At 33.7% G+C, this 12,555-nt stretch overlaps 1 protein-coding gene and 1 pseudogene across 1 annotated transcript in view; one reads left to right on the top strand and one right to left on the bottom strand.

Annotated features, from left to right (window-relative positions):
* Positions 1-2,218: 2,218 nt before the first annotated feature.
* The window catches only part of LOC117173502 (probable tubulin polyglutamylase TTLL1), a 491,055-nt gene continuing 480,718 nt past the window's right edge, over positions 2,219-12,555 (top strand). Inside the window, exons 1-2 of the mRNA XM_033362118.1 lie at positions 2,219-2,334; positions 2,422-2,538. Of these exons, the coding sequence (XP_033218009.1) occupies positions 2,330-2,334; positions 2,422-2,538 (122 nt within the window). The 5' untranslated portion in view covers positions 2,219-2,329. The remainder of the gene's footprint in view (positions 2,335-2,421; positions 2,539-12,555) is intronic.
* On the bottom strand, positions 9,962-10,114 carry LOC117174026 (annotated as a pseudogene).

The following is a 12,555-nucleotide window of genomic DNA, read 5'->3' as shown; positions in this document are numbered from 1 at the left end:
TTTATTTAAAAAAATATATCTCGACCAAATTGATGGATTTTCTACGATAATAATATCATTTTCAACAAACCAGTTCCATTTTTGCTAAAAAAATGTAAGTTATAATTACAATGATAAATTTTCGAACCAAAAAGAACCAAATGAATTCTACGCTTATCCACGCCTATCTTTTTCTATCCGTTAGGTAATCCAAAATCTTGTCTTTCTATTTCCAATTTCCAATCCCGCTCTTTTATTTTATTGAATCTTCTTCTATCTTTAATAAATTATAAGATAGCCTTATCTTATTGAACCACAGTCTTTCTATCTAAATAAATCCACAGCTGATCGAACGCTATCCTTTTCTATCCGTTCGGCAATCAAAGATTTCGTCTAACTTTTTTAATTCCTATTTTTCTATCCAAGTGAATCCATTTCAATCTTTTCTGAAATATAAGATAGCCCTATCTTTTTTCATCCCAGTCTTTGTATCTAAATGAATCCTCCACTTATCTACCTCTATCCTTTTCTGTAGGTTGGGCAATAACAAATTTGCTCTATCTTTTTTATTCCTTATTTTCCTATCCAAGTGAATCCATTTCTATCTTTTCATGAATATAAGACAGCCCTATCATCTTGAATCTCAGTCTTTCTATCTAAATAAATCCACAGCTTATCCACTTCTATCATTTTCTATCCGTTGAGCGAACAAAAATTTGGTGTATGTTTTTTAATACCTATTTTTCTATCCAAGTGAATTAATTTTTTTTAAGTATGAGATAGCTCTATCTTCTTAAATTCTAGTCGTTCTATCCAGTATGAATTCAGAAGCCTTTAATATGTTGTTAATCCATATACTTTCAACTTTTCATTCGGTATACCGCCTAGACATTATATTTTTTGCACTTAAAACTTTTGTTTAATTACTAAAAATTTAATATTTAAACAATAAACACGTGCGCGTCATGTGTTACAAACGAAAAATGCAGAGGGCATATAGTAGGAAAAGTGCATTTACTCAATTCAATCCGATTGGGCACAATTGACACAATTAGCAACAATTAAAACCGATTCAACTTTTGATTACTCTTAATCGTTATTAATCGTGTCCAATTGTATACTTCGAGGAGGGGGCTTACTGTAAAAGTCAGACATGTGTGAAATCATTTGCACTGTCTATAACTGGAGGGTTCGAACCCTCCAGAGTTCGAGCTTCGACTGGTGAGTTGCAAAGCTAGGGAATTTGGTTGTTATGTATATAAACTCTTGCTGGTTTAATGCTATTTTGCGGGAGTTTGAAATTTTAAATATATTATTATTTTCGAAACGGATAAGAATTCTACATTTTTCAGTAGATTCAAATGGATAGAAATTAAAACGATATATCGTTGATAGTCGCTAGTCTGAGATAGATCAAGATAGGCATTTTTGAACAACAAAGACAGAAAAAGATAGGCTCATGGGACCACACGGGATAGAGTCAGTGATAGAGAAAGATACTGTTGTGAACATCATGGATAGAAAAAGACAGACAGTTGTAACTGTAAGAGATAGAGTCAGGGATACAATGAGATAGATCTAAGTAAACTCGACGGATAGGGAGTGAAAAGAAAAAGATAGAGTTTGTGGGATGCAAAGTGCGCATTTGGGAAGAATTGAATATCTCTATCTTTTTCTATACGTAATTTCTATGTTTTTGAATATTTTTACTTCCAGTAGGGAGAGGTTTCAATAAACTACTTCGAACAACTTTTCTACAATAAATAATTTATTGAACGGCGATCAAAATCCATTCTTGCTCTTTAATCTATTCTGTAATTATATTAAAGTTGTGACATTTTATTTTGATAAACCCCATTGGATTTTCCTTGTCCCAGTATTGGCTTCTTTGGTGTCCTACTTAAGGATATACTCCAAAATTCTTGTCACTAATGGGCAAACTGACTAGCTTAAAAAAAGCTTTTCCTAACTGTCATAGTAATGGTCAGTTTGCCTTAGTTCGAACGAGCGGGAAACATGTCTCAACTCTCTCTGAAGGATCTCTAGACCTATATATTAGTACTATCAGTGGCCCATACATTGAGAGGGTTTTGAGTCTGCTCTCCACATCTATAGGCGAGTCTCGAAAACAGATGTTTTGTGTTGGCGGTATTTTATTCAAAATATTATTGGTTAAAAACAGTCGAAGTTGTTCCTTGGCTTCTTGACGACAAAAATAATATAAGTCTCGTTATCCTTGATATCACCAGCCCATGATTATAATATCTATGAAAGAAATTTCTGGCCTGAATTTACTGCACAGAACCTAATAAGCTGAAGTTGTACTCACTTTTTATCTCCCTAAAAGATTATGTGGTTAGGAAAACTGATCATATACTCCGGACTAATTTATAATTTAATCTGTCATGCATTAAATTCATTTTACAAGATTATCTTTTACAGGGCAGATATAATGAAGGTTACATATTGCACGGATATGGATAAATCTGTGATAGTACACAACTTTGAGAAGAGAGGGTGGATGCAAGTTGGACCTGAAGATGACTGGAACTTTTATTGGTAACATTTTCATTTAATCAATATTATATTAATGTTTACGATGAAGGCATTCTGAAAAACTGTGACCGGTTTTCATGTATCTTAAATAATAATATTTTTTACAAATTATACTTTCTGATACCAGTTTAAAATTTTATCCTCCACTAGTAGCATCTGTAACACGTGAAAAATGTAGAGATAAAAGTTTCGTCTAGCATATACATTTTAATTAGATCACGTTAGAACTCACAATCGCATCGGTAAGCTAGCTACTGCCAACTCATATTCAGAAACATATTTCCGTACAGGAACAGCCAAAAGGTGTGAACTTGTTTGAAGACGAATTTTTTGTACTGTGTTTGTATAAACTTCTAATATAAATCAAAATTTAAAAAAATGTATTAAGACTGTTGGAACGAGGCACACAAAAATGGTGAAATCTACGAGACGCTCAAAACTTACTAACGGTCAATGATAATTCGGTTTTGAGGTTTTAAAAATGCACTGAGAATATTTTCCCGTCGCCGAAAGGGGTTCCACGGTTGTTGAATAGGCGCTTGCGATTTGTTTTCTCGAAACAAATCGCGTGAGAGCTAAAAAACGAGAGTAAAGTGGTTAACAAAAACACACGAATGAGGACCAAAGCGATTGACAGCTGTTTGGCGCTGATCGATCAGCGTTACTTGATCGTATTACCAAGCATGTGTACTGTCAGTAAAGTTGCACCTCTTGGCAGGAATTTTAAATTAGAATAAAAATGCGATTTGTGTTCCTAATTTTGTAATTGTTTGTTGACATGTCTCACTTGGTTTTGGAATAGGAAAACTGTGAAAAGTGATAAAAAAATGCCGCCGTGAACTCGCTGAAGATAATAGATAATAATTTTTCAATTTAAAAAATATATTATTTAATGATTTATTTACAGGTCTTTTTGTGCTGTAACGTGCAAAACATATATGGAAATGGCGCATTACGTAGAATCGTATAAATAAAGTAAGCATTATATAACCTATTTTCGCTTTACAGAACACTAATATTAATCGCATAAGTTTATTATTGAAAATAACATCATCTACAGATTTTTGCAGACATTTAAAAACCATTGTCTTCTCAATATCGAGATATATTATAGAAATTATTGTACACAGCAGACGTCGAATCAAGGAATAAATTTTTTCAGAAAAAAGTTGCAACAAATAAGCAAATTACTACATTACTGGCCCTTACTTTTCACAGAGTATTTTTTACGCCCTTATTCGCAAAAATTCATTATTCTTAGATATCGAGACAGTACACATACAGGGATTCAATGTAAAAAATTGATTAAATTATTATTATTATAATTCAATTAATTTAATTAAAAGTTTAATTAACTAATTTTATTTATTTAATTAATTATCCTACACGGCAGGCATCGAATTTAGTAACAATAAAAATATTAATTTAATTAATTTTTACATTCAATCTCTCTGAGGGCACTATCTCGATATCTTAAAATAATGCATTTGCGAATCAGGACGTAGTAAATACCCGGTAATAAGCGTTGAATTCTGAAAAATTAAAAATTTGTGTTCCTATGAATACGCGATTTTTCCGCCGTCTAAAAGTCCCACAACGGGAACAGAAATTTATTACAATTTATTACACATATTTTGTGAAGTTATTAGAAGGAATTAAATAATTTTAAAATATGAACACTTTTAGGGAATAGAAGACATGTCTGTGAGGTTATCTGTTGGTACAATTACAAGGAATTAAATATATTGAAAACACGTTCTCTTTCGGGGAATAGGAACCTTTGCGGCTGCTGCTATGGAAATAGAAATAAATTCGTTTCTGAGATATCCTGTTCTTATAATGACATTTTAGGCGGATGGAAAAATCGCGTATGTGAAATAATATAATAATCTTTACTTTTGCGCTGAAATCTGAAAATATTAATTTTTCTCTATTCAACGCTTATTACCGGGTAGTTTGCAAATTCTGCCTGAAAAAATGGTTACTAAATTCGTCGTCTGCTGTATAAAATAAATAATTAATTAAATTAGTTTATTATATTATATTTTAATATCAAATTAAATAAATTGATTAAATAATAATGATAGTAATAATAATTAAATTAATTTTTTACATTAAATCTGTCCGAGTGTACTGTCTCGATATCTAAGAATAATGGATCTTTACGCATAAGGGCGTAAAAAATAGTTTGTAAAATGTAAGTGTCAGTAATGTAGTTATTTGGTTATTTTTTGCAACTTTTTCCTGCAGGAATTTATTACTAAATTCATCGTCTGTTGTGTACAATAATTTCTATTATATATCTCGATATTGAGAGGACGATGGTTTTTAAATGTCTGCAAAAATCTGCAGATGTTATTATTTTCAATAATAAACTTATGCGATTAACGTTAGTATTCTGTGAAGCGAGAATAAGTTGTACAATGCTTACCTTATTGATACGATTCTACGTAATGCGCCATTTCCATATGTGTTTTGCACGTTACAACACAGCAAGGTATGTAAATAAATCAATAAATAATATATTTTTTAAATTGAATAATTATTATCAATTATTATCAGCGAGTTCACGGCGGCATCCTTTTATCACTTTCCACAGTTTTCCTATTCCGAAGCCGAGCAAGACATGTCAATAAACAATTACAAAATTAAGAACACAAATCGCATTTTTATTCTAATTTAAAATTCCCGCCAAGAGAAGCAACTTTACCGACAGTACACATGCTTGGTAGTACGATCAAGTAACACTGATCGATCAGCGCCAAACAGCTGCCAGTCGCTTTGGTCTCCATTCGTGTATTTTTGTTAACCACTTTACTCTAATTTTTAGCTCTTACGTGATTTGTTTCGAAAAATCGGATAGCAAGCGCATATCCCACAATCGTGGAACCCCTTTCATTGACGGGAAAATATTCTGAGTGCATTTTTAAAACCTCAAAACCGAATTATCCTCACTGCTAGTAAGTTTTGAGCGACTCATAGATTTCACCATTTTTATGCTCCTCGCTTCAACAGCCTTAAAAACACGAAATCGAATGCTAGTTGTATTATGACCTCATTTTTCCAAAACCCTGAACATCCCAAGAACGTTCTTGGGACGCTCCTAGGACGTCCAATGTCAGTCCAATCAATATCTCTAAGACGTATTCTCGACATTGGACATTTTCGAAAAACCTCTCTTACTGGCATTAGACATCTTCGAAGCATCTCTAAGATGTCCAAAAGCCGTCTTAGGACATCCTTGATTTGTTTGCCCACTGAGAATTTATACAATACGTATTTTGAGAGTTGGAGACGTGCGTGCTTAGTAATTATTTTTTTAAGTGGCTTTTTATGAATCAACCGGTAAGGAGTGGATTGAGACCAACAGAGTAGCATTTAAAAAATCAAACATTTTAATGCGCATCAACTTCAAGGCATTAAAGTGATTTGCGCGTGATGCTTTCGAGCTTATGTCGTTGTATGCCGTGATATGCTGAATGGCAAATCATCAAATTTAATGAAATGTATTGCCTTTCATCGAAGAAGTATCAAACGAAGATAATGTCATTTAATTCCGTTGATAGAATATTGATAGAATCGATGTTAGTTGAGGGGATATAATTCTTTTTCGGACAAAAATGCAATTGATGATAGTTTAAAGGAATTAAACTATCCGATTTTTGTAATGCTAGTCTTTGTATACCAATCAACTTTTTGTTACCAGGTAACAATTTAAAAAATATATGCATAATTTCACTAGAATTTCAAATTATCGTAAGTCATTCAAGTGGCTAATGGTGACCGCGAGAAGGAATCTTTACTTCTAATGGCCGTTATTCCTTCCGTTTCGATAGACCATCGGAGAAAAAAGCGATAATACTCGACTACAGCTATGACAGTGCTATATCTTCAAGGCTGTTGGAATGGGGTGCACAAAAATGGCGATATCTACGAAACACTCAAAACTTAAAAACGGCCGATGATAATTCTGTTTTGAGATTTTAAAAATGTACTTTGAACATTTTCTAAATCACGAAAGGGGTTTCCCGGTGGTGGCATGTGTGTTTAATATCTGGGGTTTCAAAGAAAATCCGACAACTGCTAAAAAATGAGAGAAAAGTGGTGTAGCAACGACGTGAATTAAGCAGGAAGTCAAGTAACAGCTGTTGGCACTGATAGCGCAGCCGTGCTTGATCTTACTACCAAAAATGCATTGTCGGTAAAAGTCACTCGGTCTTAGCGGGAATCTTAAATTAGAATAAAAATGCAATGTCTGTTTTTTTCTTTTGTAATTGTTTAGCGACATATATTACTTGGTTTCGGAAAATGAAAATTGTGGCAAGTGATAAAAGGATGCCCCTGTGAACTCGCTGATAATAATAGATTCTAATTTTTTAATTACAAAAAATTATTTACTGAATTATTTCTACATCTTGTTGTGTAATAACGTGTGAGACAGATGTGGAAATGGCTCATTCTGAAGAATTATAGAAAGAAGGTAAGTATTGTACAACCTATTCTGGTTTCATAGAACACTAACATAACTCGCATTCCCGGGATCTAAAACGCCCTCCGAAAGGAACATTCAGAAAACTCATAAAAATTTGTTACTTCTAGTAAATTTGATCACTTGCCACACTATTACTATTCCGAGACTAAGTAAGATATGCCAATAAACAATTAAAAAAAGAAAAACACAAGTTGCATTTGTATTCTAATTTAAATATTCATGCCAAGACAGATTTGATTTTTACCGACAGTGCATTTTTGATACTACGATCAAGGAAGGCTGAGCTATCAACGCCTACAGATGTTAGTCGCCTTGCTGCTCAATTCACGTCGTTCGCTACACCACTTTAATCTCATTTTTTAGCAGTTACCCGATTTTTTTCAAAAATCCAGATAGTAAGCGCACATACCACCACCGCGAACCCCGTTTTGGTGTCTTTCGAATCTTGAAAGTGCATTTTTAAAATCTCAAAATCGAATTATCATAGGACGCTGGTAAGTTTTGTGTCTTTCATAGTTTTCGCCATTTATGTGCATCTTGCTTCAACAGCCCCTAATATTGAAGGACTTCCACCCAGAAATAAAGAATCCATTGAAAAGACGGCTCTGTGAATTGCGTATCTGTCATTCGCAGATTCAGAAAGTTAAAACAGAATCGGTTTGCGACTATGTGAATCCGTCATTTTCTCAAGAAGCTTCGAATCTGCCATGTACTGCAATGACCATTTCAAGCAAGGTTATATTTAATCGGTTTCTCTCTTTTTGAATGAGGCCGACTTTTTTGGGGTTAAGCTGTCATATTTCACACGATTTTTCAAATTTATAAATTATCGAAAGAATAAAATAAATCATGCGCAGGTCTACTAGATTCCTTTTGCAATTTCAGTTATTAGTCTTTTACGGCATATAAGTTAGTCAACAGAATTGTAATTACTAAAAGTCTTTAAAAAACAAATCCGCGGCAATTTGGAATCCTAGTGACAGATACGCAATTCAAAAGCTTTCGAAACCTATTCAACAGAAGTGAATGGCTTTTTGTTTTCTGAGCAGGAAGCTAAATATCGCGTCAAAAATACTGAAAGTTACTATTAATATGATATTATATCTAGGCGTTAGAAAAAAGGTCCTTTTGACTTTCGAAACGGTATCGGGGTCCCAGTTTTCCGCATTCGTTGTGCGGATAGTTAGCTGCCGCGGACACCAACGATCGAAAGCTATTCGTTGTGCATTGTGTTCAGTATCTCAGCTGACACTGCACACTTTCCCAGAAAGCAAAATGCGCGCACTGTGCATCGCACGCGTGCCGATTTTATCGCGCGCATTGCCGACATAGAACGTTGTGACCGGTAATAAGCGTTGAATTTAGAAAAATTAAAAATTTGTGTTCCTATGAATACGTGATTTTTCCTTCGTCTGAAAATGCCCCAACGGGAGCAGAAAAGTACAATTCCTATTCCTCTCAATCGCCTTAGTAAAACTGAACGGAAGCATTTGTTTAACCTATTTTTTCATTATTAAATCTTTTAAAAACTTACACATTTGAAAAAATTCATATTTATATTAATTTATATTTTAATGATTTATTTAAGCATGTTAAAAATCCATTACAGAAATCTACTGAAATGTGTGAATTAAAATAATTTTAACTCTGGACTAGAGAGGCAGATTTGAATTGATTAAAATTAAAATTTTAAAACTTGTATCCCATGTGAAGAAATTAAAATAATTCATTACACTTATTTTCTAAATTGATAAGAAGGAATTGAATACTTTCAAAATATGAACACTTTCGCGAAATACAAGATATCTCTGTGAGGTGTGCCTGTCAGTACAATTACGTACAATTACAAGGAATTAAATATATTGAAAACACGTTCTCTTTTGGGGAATATGAAACTATGCGCCAGTCGCTATGGAAATAGAAATGAATTAGTTTCTGAGATATCCTATTCTTACAATAATATTTTAGACAGATGGAAAAATCACGCATTCCAAAGGATAGAATAATGTTCACTTTTACGCTGAAATCTGAAAATAGTAATCTTTCTCTATTCAACGCTTATTACAGGGTAAATAATATATTCTTAATCGTCTGTAAAAAATGGCGGTCTGTAATGTCAAAAGCCAATAATCTGTTTTAACTAATTTTAATCACAGAATTTAAACGTTTGCGTGGGTATAACACGTTCAGGAAAATTTGAGGTTATCAGCCAAACATGAAAATTCCTTGTACTCACCCCAAAGTGTCATAAGATCTTTTTAAATCTATTCTTTTTAAGCAGGAAGTTGCTTTTTCACAAAACACCCACTCAAGGAACACTGCGCGAAACTAAACTAAAAATATTTCTTAAAATCTTACGAAATTGTGAAACAAATCGACTTTTTTAACGATATAAACTATATATACATGGAGTCATGGACGCCGAATTGCACGTATTATGTCATTTGTAATACATTGACCAAAAAACAAGCTCTAGGAAGCTCCTTGAACGGCGACTCTGAGTTAGCGGGCGACCTCTCAGATTATGCAGCCTTATCCCCAGCAAACATGGTTACAGAACAGATATGTAACTGTTCTAGAACATAAAAGAACGTGTTCTGGAACAGGTTAGTGACAGGTTACGAACATGCGAGTAACTATGCCATCCCCCATACGCTAGAACAATTCTGTAACAGTTCTAAAACGCTGTGACAGCCGATCTGTAACAATCCTAGAACTTTGGTGCGCTGCATTGTAAAAAATCTACAACAATTCTATAACAGTTCTAGAACTGTTATTTATCAAATATGAAACAGTCCTATGTACCCCTCACGGCAATAGGATATCCCGGGATATTCGATTTGACCCCATTTATATACCGGGTTATTCCAGGGATAACCCTTCGGAATATCCTGCGAGGCGGAAATTTTGATATCCCCATGGATAAATTTTGATCCGGGATAGCGCGTACGCAGTCCCGACTAACAAAAATTATATCTCCGAGATATCGACATTAGGGATATTCGGAAGGGTCAGCTCGATCACAGTGTTAACGAACTAATCTTTGTCCCTAATTGTTTCTAGAAAACACTTGTAACAGGGTTCTAGAAGAATTCCATAACAACTGTTACAGGACAGTGCTGTCGCATAGTTCGAGAACAGTTTTTTCGTAATTTTATCACAGTGTTCTAGAACACTGTTACCCTTTTGTTCTCGAACAATTTGATCACTACCATGTAACAACTGCTATAGAACAAAGTTCCTTTTTTGATCTGGAACAGTTACAGACCGTGTTTACTGGGTCCTTGGATGCGGTGCGAGGGGCTATTCACTTCGAATTTCGTTGAAGTCAACGTAACGTTATTTCAGCAATGTCGTGCGACTTCCACCGTACTTTCGTGACTTTGCTTGACTCTAGTTCTTGAATTCTTTAGTTCTTGACTTCGATGAATTCAAGCGATGACTTTCGACTTCGTGCTGACTTCATGACACGCCTTGACTCGGTGCGTACTGTGCACTGTATCCACGTGACGCTCCTTTCGACTATGTGTATGCCATTCAATCCCGATGTCTTATCATGTTAGCACAATAACTTTAGATATTTGCAACAATGTCCTATTTGTATTTTGCTTCTAATTATTTGTGTGAAAAATAATTTTTTTATTATTTTTTTATTAAAGATTAAATGTCTCGATAACGATATCAAAGAGCTAAATAATTTAGAATTGGTTGTTTTAAAACCGACAATTAGTTAAACACAAAATTTGCCGCATTTTTTGTATAAAATATTTTTAGGTTTCTTCACGTGGATGTCTTATCATCTTGATATAAAGTTAGCAAAACATAAAATATTAATTAATTTAAAAAGTGCGGAAATGTTTTATTACAAACAAAAAAAATAAGAGACGAAAAAATGTCAAATTACTGCTAGAATAACTTTGCATTTTTTTAAATTTTATTTCGCTAACTTGAGAGACATTTAATAAAATGTTATTAATTTTTTTGACACTTTAAAATCATGATTAAGAAATAAAATAGTCGTGTTCAATACGTATTCAGATACGCAGAAAAAAGTGTACATCCTCTAAGCTTAATAGTCTAAATTTGCATGCCTTTGGTCGTAAAAAATAGAATTTGACAGATTTTTGAATATTTTGTACGAATTAGGTAATTCTTTGACATTTAAGGGGAGGTTCTACACTGCAAGTTTCAAAAAATCTTTTTCTTTGCATTTTTTAAATCTGTATGTTTCTAAAAATATGCCACTAAAAGAATTTTGTCGAAAACATATTCCTTCCCACGTTTTTGGGACCTCCAAAGTCGCATTCCCAAGAACAAATTTTTTCGCAGGCGTGTTATTTAGTCTATTTCTGGCATGCTGCTAATGGGTGTGAATGTGTGTGTGTGTGTTTTTGTGAACAATACGAAATTCGTTGTTATGGAATCCGGTTATGGAAGCCGGAGCCTCATTCATCTTTAAACGCAATTTCCCAAAAGTAACCTTTTTCGAACTGGATGGTATGCCTTTTACTAGAAATATTTATCGAACTGACTCAATTTTTTATTTTTACAGTAAACATTATTCTCTGATCGGCCGAGTACGATTTTCAAAAATTTAATTTTTTAAATTTTTACAGCCCCCAATAGGTCAAAAAGTTTGGTGAAATTTCAAACTTTTAATTAAATATTGCATTATTTAAACAAATTTGATGAAGAAAAAAATTTGCTTCGGCCGATCATAGCCAATACAGGCCTCAATCAAAATATATTTTATTTTTTTTATTTCATATAACGCAACTGGTCGACGTGATACCACAATGACACCCATGTTGTTTTTGGTAGCGACAAGTTCAAAGACGTTTCAGGGTCGCTGAATTCACGTTTTAAAATTTTCAAAAATACAAATTCAAAGTGAGAGAACGTATGTTTAAATTAAAAAAAGTTTGTGTTGATATCTTTAGTAGATCCTTTGTAATTCATTTCCGAAAAATAGACCCGATTTTCGCGCTGAAGTGTGGAACCTCCCCTTAACTAAAGAACTAAGACAATATAATAAAACATCGAATAGATTTTTTGATATTTTTTACACAATTTGTAATTTTGTGGATATACTCAACGGTAGAATAATAACAATTTTATATAACGGTCTCTTACTAGGCAGTATGATAAGTACCTGAAAATTCTAAGAGATGGCATTAGTATTCACTAATGTGAACCATTTTCGTCGAGCTTGATCCTTCAAATGATGCCTGTCAAAACTTCAGCCATTTATGTTCACGCATTTACAAGTTACAGCACTGAGAAGCGACTAACCTCCGAGTTTTTTTTAATATGGAAAAATCTGAGTTTCGAGTTTTGATCAAACACTACTATCTTCGCAAGAAAACGATATCCGAGACCAAGGCCAAGCTGGATAAGTATTTTCCGGACTCTGCACCGTCGATTGAAACGATTCATAAGTGGTTTACCGAGTTTCGTTGTGGCCGTGCGAGCACAGTTGATGCTGAACGATCTGGGCGCCCAAAAGAGGTCACTACACCAGAAAATGT

The sequence above is a fragment of the Belonocnema kinseyi genome, chromosome 5, assembly GCF_010883055.1.
Source record: "Belonocnema kinseyi isolate 2016_QV_RU_SX_M_011 chromosome 5, B_treatae_v1, whole genome shotgun sequence".
Classification (NCBI taxonomy): Eukaryota; Metazoa; Arthropoda; class Insecta; order Hymenoptera; family Cynipidae; genus Belonocnema; species Belonocnema kinseyi.
Note: the sequence above shows the minus strand (reverse complement) of the source record. Positions and strands in the feature narration are given on the sequence as shown.